The 9215-nt window shown below is 36.2% G+C and overlaps 1 protein-coding gene across 5 annotated transcripts in view; it reads left to right on the top strand.

The window, feature by feature from the left end:
* DGKH (diacylglycerol kinase, eta) overlaps nucleotides 1–9215 on the top strand; it is a 124964-nt gene that overhangs the window by 45493 nt on the left and 70256 nt on the right. For all 5 annotated transcript variants that reach the window (XR_001005447.1, XM_011974636.1, XM_011974635.1 and 2 more), the window contains 4 exons: nucleotides 2306–2408; nucleotides 3488–3647; nucleotides 5411–5519; nucleotides 5648–5787. Coding sequence is in view for 4 of the 5 variants with exons in the window: in XM_011974636.1 (XP_011830026.1) it covers nucleotides 2306–2408; nucleotides 3488–3647; nucleotides 5411–5519; nucleotides 5648–5787 (512 nt within the window). In the remaining variant the exon portion in view is untranslated. The remainder of the gene's footprint in view (nucleotides 1–2305; nucleotides 2409–3487; nucleotides 3648–5410; nucleotides 5520–5647; nucleotides 5788–9215) is intronic.

Raw genomic sequence — 9215 nt, 5'->3', positions numbered from 1 at the left:
TCCAGCCTGGGTGACACTCTCAAAAAAAAAAAAAAGAAAGAAAACACATCATGTGTGATGAATTATTTTAGAAAGATTTTATGTAAATTTTCTTTACGTGCAATATGTGTATCTTTACTTTAAAAAAAGTCAGTAATTTTTAAACTCTGTTAACTTTAACAGCAGGAGTTAATTAGGTTTATTACTTGCTCATTCTATTCACCCCTAACATTTAAACATTATCTTAACTAGAACAGCAGTGGTATTACAGATGGTAGAAGGTAGGATGTCTTTTCTCTTTTTTCCTGGCAAACTCAAATTTCACCTTGTGACATCATTCCTGCCCCACCCTGTGTAAATTCGACATGCTGGTTTCTGAGCTACCATCACCTTATAGCACCTCCCCTAGTCTTGCACTTCCTATACACAACCATTTGCCTGTTTACATATTATTTTGCCTTTAAAACATGAGTTTCTGGCCTGGCACAGTGGTTCATGCCTGTAATCCCAGCACATTGGGAGGCTGAGGCAGGCTGACTCCTGAGGTCAGGAGTTCGAGACCAGTTTGACCAATGTGGTGGAACTCCGTCTCCACTAAAAATACAAAAAAATTAGTTGGATGCAGTGGTGCATACCTGTAATCCCAGCTACTTGGGATGCTGAGACAGGAGAATTGCCTGAACCTGGGAGTTGGAGGTTGCAGTTAGCCGAGATTGCGCCGTTCCACTCCAGCCTAGGCAACAAGAGCGAAACATCATCTCAAAAAATAAAAAACATGACCACCTGTAATTCCAGCACTTTGGGAGGCCGAGGCGGGTGGATCACCTGAGGTCCGGAGTTCAGGACCAGCCTGGCTAACATGGTGAAACCCCGTTTTTACTAAAAATACAAAAATTAGCTGGAAGTGGTGGCAGGTGCCTGTAATCCCAGCTACTCGGGAGGCTGAGGCAGGAGAATCGCTTGAACTCGGGAGGCGGAGGTCGCAGTGAGCTGAGATCGTACCGTTGCACTCCAGCTTGGGCAACAAGAGTGAAACTCCATGTCAAACAAACAAACAAACAAAAACATGAGTTTCTAATAGCAGGATATCTAGTGCCTAAAACATAGTCTGTGTAGTAAAAAAAGAAAACAAACAAAATCAAGAAGCCTATCGCCCTACAAGCCTAATGAATCAACTTATAATTTTTCCTACTGTCATCCAGGTCTGTGGACATAGTTTTACCTTTTCTGTAAAAATTGTGAAGACATAAATTGATCATGTGCTTTTCTTATTTACCATTATTATAAATACCTTTCTGTTTTGCCCCATGGTTCTCATACATTTTAAAATTACTTTTAAAGCTATCTGTGTGTGCTAATTTTTCTAAAATGCATTTGGATTGTTAATTATTGTAAAGCATAATAGGAAACAGTCTAAAAACAGGTCATCACCAGAATTAGAATTACTATTAAATTTTAGTTATTCTCCCAAAAGTTTGATAAATACAGGTTTAATTATGCCAGTTTTCTAAAAGGACTAATAAAATAAAGTCATATTAAATAAGAACTTGATGAAAAGTGCCTGCTTTTCCTGGTTAAAACATTTAGAAGGCTTTCCAGACAAGTACACAAAGTATCCTAAGTTGCCAGGGTCCTGCTTAATAAGTTATCCTTGCTTTTCTTCTCAATAGAGAACAAAACATATCCTTGCATGACCATGAAACTCATTTCTACTGAAAGCACATTTACTAGGTGCCTGTGATGGGCATCACTTTCCTTTACCTTACAGAGCAGCAGTGCAGCTGAGAAAATAAACATGGGTGTACTTGTAACTTTAATGATAGGGAAATGTGAATAGAAAGTTATAGGATTACTGCAGAAAAAGCAGGCACATTACAGATTTTATCTTTGTTAAATTTTATAAGAATTTTTATTAAAACAAAATAAATGTTCTGTCATCAATTTATTTTATGGGCAATGATATTAACACACTGGTTAGTTTCCCTCCTTCTTCTTCCTTTTCCTCTTCTTTTTCTCTTCTCTGCCTCCCTTCCTCTGCACTTGGTCTCTTCTCTTCCTCTCTTCTTGCCTTCACCAATTATTCATTAACTATATTTTCTTCTCTGAGATAATTACAAGAATTGGTTGCATGGACCAAAATCAAATATCCATTTCTAAAATGTTTAGTCATTTCCTTAAGTACAAATATTATACCATTTAAAGTAGTTTATGAATTACTGAATATTTTGTGGTACAGTTGATTCTAGATTATCAGTTCCTTAGATGTGATTTGTAATGGCAAAACATTGTTTTTATGATTCTTGAAGGTATATTTGTTTGTTATTAGGTACACACTGCCTGCAAAGATTTATACCATCCAATATGTCCACTTGGTCAATGTAAAGTATCTATCATACCTCCAATTGCGCTAAACAGCACTGATTCCGATGGTATGTAGCAGTAGTGTAAGTATGTATATTTCTGGTATATTTAATATTGATATATATATTTCTTTTCCTAGAATAACTATACCTGTCATTGACTATTGTAGTCAGGTTTTCTAAAATAATTCCATTTCAATTGCTGAAAGTACATTCCATTTTTAAAAGAATATATTTAAGTGAAAGTTGTAGAATACCTATTAACACATTGGCGAAATTACTGTTTATAAGACTTTTAGATTTTCTGTTTTAGTAAATAAAATAAGATCATTACTCTGTACTGTAATACAATCTGAAAAGGTTAATTTTTATAAGTGTTTTTTTCCTCTATAATTGAAACTGCCTGTTAGCATGGCTGTTATTAAAATCTGTTTTTCTGTAATTTCATTGTAGGAATTTATATTCCTATAAATGCACTTTTCTGTAAACTTAACTGTAAAGTGCTGAGGAACCCCTCTACGACACTGGTTTTGAGATTACATACTAATTACTTCCTTCTAAGCAAACCATATTACAAAGTAATATGGTAAAACCATGTATAATACTATGCTGTTTTATATAACAGACTTGAGCAACTGTGGATTTTGATATTCGTGGGACTCCTGAGCCAATTCCCCAAGAATACGTAGGGAGGACTGTGCTATTATTAATGTCTTGCATTGATATCGTGCTTTTTGCTTTTCAAACTTTTCATTTAATTTATGCCAATAGATATCTTAGATATAAGTTTATAAACCTGAAGATGTAAGTTTATAAACCGCAAAATATGTGACTTTTTTTAAACCTATGGTATTAACAGCCCTCTCCCCCAACCTAGGCCCTGATTTTGTTTACTATAAATTTTAAAATATTCTCTCAGACTTCAGAAAGGAGCAGTTAAAATACTTTGAAATATTGAATATAAACATAAGAATTGCATACAAATATATAGGTTTGTATGTAAATAGTTAACCTATCTCTATTTGGAGAGCTAAATTATAACTTAATGCTCCAGTTTTTATACATTTATTTTCTTTTATCTGAAAGTTTGCTAATAATTTAAAAGAGAAAGCCGTATGTATTGATCTTGTATTGTGTTTTTTTCACAGGTTTCTGTAGAGCAACATTTTCGTTCTGTGTTAGTCCTCTATTGGTTTTTGTCAATTCTAAGAGTGGAGATAATCAGGGAGTAAAGTTCCTTCGTCGCTTTAAACAGTTGCTAAATCCGGCTCAGGTGTTTGATTTAATGAATGGAGGTCCTCATTTAGGGTAACTGCTTATTGATAAATCTTATTTAAATACAATGTAGGACTAGGTGTTAAATGTGTCTGGTGTTTCAGCTCATGAAAATTATAGATTCCTCTAGATCCCTCCCTCGTTTTTAAAGCTCTAATTATAAGTTTTAACACAACCTTTTGGATAGTTAGACAACTGTCTTGTATAAATTCCAAAACTCTATTGAAATTTCTCAATTCCAAAATTTGTTTAGAAAATGTTTTACAATATATTCTACATCAAACAATACTAACAGTTTCTTTAGCTCCAAGAAAGATCAACTTACATAAATATAGAAATATAAAGTAATATTAGAAAGTGATTTGCATGGAAGGCTGATATTGATTTATATGTAATATAAATAATCAATTTTTAAACCAAAGTACAGGGACTCTCATGGCTGTCAAGGGCAGTTCTTCAAGGATCTCAGACTCAGTTCATGTAAATGACAAAGAAATACTTTTGTTGATGATTCCTTTCAGCTTTCTGGATGTCATATAACTTACAATCTGTAAGATAAAATGAACTAAGTATTTTCACTGAGGGAAAATATACCTTTTGGCACTTTCAGTACATTTTTAGGGTATGCATATGATTTTTCTTAAGAGGCGATATTATGTCTTCTGAATCGGGGCCTTCAAACCTCTGTGTGATTTACTTATGGCAACTCAGCTTTTCTCTTGGGTTCCACCGTTACCTCAAAGCATGAACACAGAAGTAGAAATGGGATTTTCGATACCAGTGCCTGAAAAGGCATTTTGTGTTTTGTAATGTGACACTTTCGTCTGTCTTCTCTGTTTCTCTCCTTCCTTCTCTCTTGGTGCCTCTATTCACTTTTGGCCTCTGAGTTTTCCTTCCCTCTTCCATTGCCTTTATCTTGCTAAGTCTCAGGCCCTTCTGGTCACATGGATGTCGGTCTTGTTCATTTATACCCAGCTTCCTCCTTATCTACGTGTACCGCCCTTCCTTTCCTCTGCTGAGGTGCTAGAGTTTCCTCTTCTCACCTTCTTTGTCTCTGCCATGCTAGGGTAGTTTTGTCCCCCTTTCTAACACATCCATTTTATAATCCTTTATAGTTCCATTATCTTGTAGTCTTGATTTATTTTTCCCATTTGTCCTCGAAGGCTCCAAGGACCTCTCTTGGTGAAACTTCCTGAGGTTGTCCCTCTAATATTTTATCAGATTTTCCACAATACGTGAAGTAAGTGTACAAGGGTACATTTAGGAGATGGGATGTGTCAAAAGTTGAGATGAGGTAAAACAGAAGGATGGACCTGAGAATAGGAGAAGAAGAGGAGAAAAAGCCAGTTGGGAGTCCTGAGAGCAATACAGTGATTGGTGTCTTTAGGAACTGCCGAAGCGTCACTCGTTAGTTTCAGCACCGTAGATTTCTTACCCATGGTTTGTAATTCTTAAGGAAAGAATTTATTCTTGTAATAGAAAGAGAGGAACCACTACTTTCACCATCTTGTATTACTTTATCTTTCCTGGTCTCTGCTTCTTTTTTGTTTTCTCATTTCTCACCCCCACTCCTCCTAATTTTATCTTCATTTCTACTTATCATTCCCTTTCCTCCTTATGATTCAGAAGTTTTCTTGAGTTAAAATTACACTTCAATGAATGTTTATGGTATAATTAACATGTAAGTAGGAGTTCTTATATTTAATCTGAATATGAATACCGATAGAGAATAGCAAAGAATTGAGGAAAGTGATTTTTATTTCTTTATACTAAAATAAAATCCTTTTTGCTTTCAGTTTAAGATTATTTCAGAAGTTTGACAATTTCCGGATTCTTGTTTGTGGAGGCGATGGAAGTGTAGGTTGGGTTTTGTCAGAAATCGATAAGCTCAACTTGAATAAACAGGTGAGTGCTAATTCTTTTACTTGCTAGTTAACATGAACGCATACTAACATACTTACAAGAGGTGCAGAAATGCAGTAGTCCCTATTTCTCAACTTGTCTGAAAGTCACCTTGTTGTACTCTCTTTCAGTGTCAGCTGGGAGTGTTGCCTTTGGGTACAGGAAATGACCTTGCCCGAGTTCTTGGCTGGGGAGGTTCATATGACGACGACACCCAGCTTCCTCAGATCCTAGAGAAACTGGAACGAGCCAGTACCAAAATGTTGGACAGGTAAAAGTGAATTCTTTTCTACAACTAGATGGAAAATGGCATACTGAAATCATTTTTCGATGATTTATTAATAAATATTCATTAATAAATTGTACTGACTAGAAGCTCCACGAAGGCAGAGCCTTTCTGATCTTGTCCACTGGTTAATACCTCAGATGGAGAACAGGGCCTATCGCAGAGAAGATACTCAATAAAGATGTTTTATAGTAAATGAATGAATTTTAAAACACTAGTCTGAGGAACTCATTATTTTAAATATAGAAGGGTATGTTACTACTATTTACTTTTAATTACAGTTCAAGTCAGAAAACTGAAATAGTTCATTTTGTAGGGGACCTTTTGATGAGTATATTAGGTAGCCTCCTGTCATCGTGTGGTTTCCAAAAAGCTGAAGAGGACGTATAAACGTTAGATTTGTTAGAATATCTCCTCTTAAACATATATATTAAGAATGCATTGATCCAATAAGAACTACATATATTAAAATATAAGCAGTCCTTTCCCAGGGACAGGGAAGTGTTAGGAAGATAGCTTCAAATGAAGGGAGTATCATTGTGTTTATGCTGTTCTTGATTACATCTCTTAATTGCTTTCTCTCTGAATGTCCATGTAATAAAAAAGAAACTACAATGTATACCCTGAGTGTTATGGAGGAGGTGTTTAGAATTTGGGTATAAGAAACAACAGGACTCAGTAACCAGTCACTCCTCATCCCCCAATGTCAGTAGAAGACAGATATCAAAATATGATCAACTTGAGGTGGCATAAATCAAAACAACTTTGATAGAATTAGTCATCTGTGGAACTCTTCCCGAAGATAACACAATTTCATCAGGGAGCCACCAATCTGAAATATAATTACTCTAAGATGGGCTATAACCTCATTAATTGTAACCCTGCCTGTCATAAGGTAATACTGTAATAGTTGATTCTTTTGTTGACAGAATATTTAAAAAGAGAGCTGGGAAGTAGAACATTCGTCTCTGTTTATCCGAAATTACGTGAGAGAGATACTACAGTAGCTTGGGTGCATAAAAGTTTTTAATCTTATGTGCTTCTGGGTTCAGCCTCCAGCCTTTAAAACAATCTGGAGGTTAAAAGAAGAAAAGGAACGAAAAAGAGAAATGGTACCTATGGATATGCCAATTACCTTGATTGTGGTGTATATATATCCAGACATCAAATTGTACACCTTAAATATATACAATTTTTTGTCAACTGTACCTAACTCTGGGGAAAAAAGATTGGAAATAAATAAATAAAATCACCATTATTTGTAAATGAGCCTGGAGGTGACTTCCCAGGCAACCGTCCAATTCTGTGATTACCAAACAAAAGGGGTTATTTAAATGCTTTCTTTGTTGCAAATGTAAAGACCACTTCCCCTACTGTTAGGCATTTCATGTACCCTGGGTATGTGCTTTGCCCTTGTGTGCTATAGAAATTCACTTCTCAGGTAGGGGAGGTGGCTCACGCCTGTAATCCCAACACTTTGGAAGGCCTACGTGGGAGGATCACTTGAGCCCAGGAGCTGGAGGTTGCAGTGAGCCACAATTGCACCACTGCCCTACAATCTGGGCGACAGAGTGAGACCCTGTCTCAAAAAAGTTTTAAAAAAATAAAAATAAAAAGTCACCTCTCCAGGTGGTTAGCCAAGGAACAGCACCTCCATGGTGAAATTCCTTGAATACCTACTGGTACGCAAAATCAAAATAAAACAAAAGAAAATACACACACACACAAATCAAAGTGGATTCAGAAACTTAAGACCTTTATTAGAAACATAGGAATATTTTATTCCTGTGTTTCCTTTATTAATTTACTGTTTGTAAAGAACAAGTGGGTCGGATGCAGTGGCTCACACCCATAATCCCAGTACTTTGGGAGGCCAAGGTGGGAGGATTACCTGAGGTCAGGAGTTCGAGACCAGCCTGGCCAACATGGTGAAACCACATCTCTACTAAAAATACAAAAATTAGCTGGGCATGGTGGTGGGCCCCTGTAATCCCAGCTACTTGGGAGGCTGAGGCAGGAGAATCGCTTGATCCCAGGAGCCGGAGGTTGCAGTGAGCCGAGATCATGCCAATACACTGAAGCCTGGCCAACAGAGCGAGCCTCTGTCTCAAAAAAAAAAAAAAAAAGTTAAAAAGTAATTGTTTACTATTCTAAATTACATGAGTTTTTCAAATATATTTATTTGATCCTCAAAACATAGAGAATAGCAAAGAATTGAGGAAAGTGATTTTTATTTCTTTATACTAAAATAAAATCCTTTTTGCTTTCAGTTTAAGATTATTTCAGAAGTTTGACAATTTCCGGATTCTTGTTTGTGGAGGCGATGGAAGTGTAGGTTGGGTTTTGTCAGAAATCGATAAGCTCAACTTGAATAAACAGGTGAGTGCTAATTCTTTTACTTGCTAGTTAACATGAACGCATACTAACATACTTACGAGAGGTGCAGAAATGCAGTAGTCCCTATTTCTCAACTTGTCTGAAAGTCACCTTGTTGTACTCTCTTTCAGTGTCAGCTGGGAGTGTTGCCTTTGGGTACAGGAAATGACCTTGCCCGAGTTCTTGGCTGGGGAGGTTCATATGACGACGACACCCAGCTTCCTCAGATCCTAGAGAAACTGGAACGAGCCAGTACCAAAATGTTGGACAGGTAAAAGTGAATTCTTTTCTACAACTAGATGGAAAATGGCATACTGAAATCATTTTTCGATGATTTATTAATAAATATTCATTAATAAATTGTACTGACTAGAAGCTCCACGAAGGCAGAGCCTTTCTGATCTTGTCCACTGGTTAATACCTCAGATGGAGAACAGGGCCTATCGCAGAGAAGATACTCAATAAAGATGTTTTATAGTAAATGAATGAATTTTAAAACACTAGTCTGAGGAACTCATTATTTTAAATATAGAAGGGTATGTTACTACTATTTACTTTTAATTACAGTTCAAGTCAGAAAACTGAAATAGTTCATTTTGTAGGGGACCTTTTGATGAGTATATTAGGTAGCCTCCTGTCATCGTGTGGTTTCCAAAAAGCTGAAGAGGACGTATAAACGTTAGATTTGTTAGAATATCTCCTCTTAAACATATATATTAAGAATGCATTGATCCAATAAGAACTACATATATTAAAATATAAGCAGTCCTTTCCCAGGGACAGGGAAGTGTTAGGAAGATAGCTTCAAATGAAGGGAGTATCATTGTGTTTATGCTGTTCTTGATTACATCTCTTAATTGCTTTCTCTCTGAATGTCCATGTAATAAAAAAGAAACTACAATGTATACCCTGAGTGTTATGGAGGAGGTGTTTAGAATTTGGGTATAAGAAACAACAGGACTCAGTAACCAGTCACTCCTCATCCCCCAATGTCAGTAGAAGACAGATATCAAAATATGATCAACTTGAGGTGGCAT

This window comes from Mandrillus leucophaeus, unplaced genomic scaffold (genome assembly GCF_000951045.1).
Source record: "Mandrillus leucophaeus isolate KB7577 unplaced genomic scaffold, Mleu.le_1.0 Scaffold147, whole genome shotgun sequence".
In the NCBI taxonomy this organism is placed as follows: domain Eukaryota; kingdom Metazoa; phylum Chordata; class Mammalia; order Primates; family Cercopithecidae; genus Mandrillus; species Mandrillus leucophaeus.
This window is presented reverse-complemented; position numbering and strand designations above follow the sequence as displayed.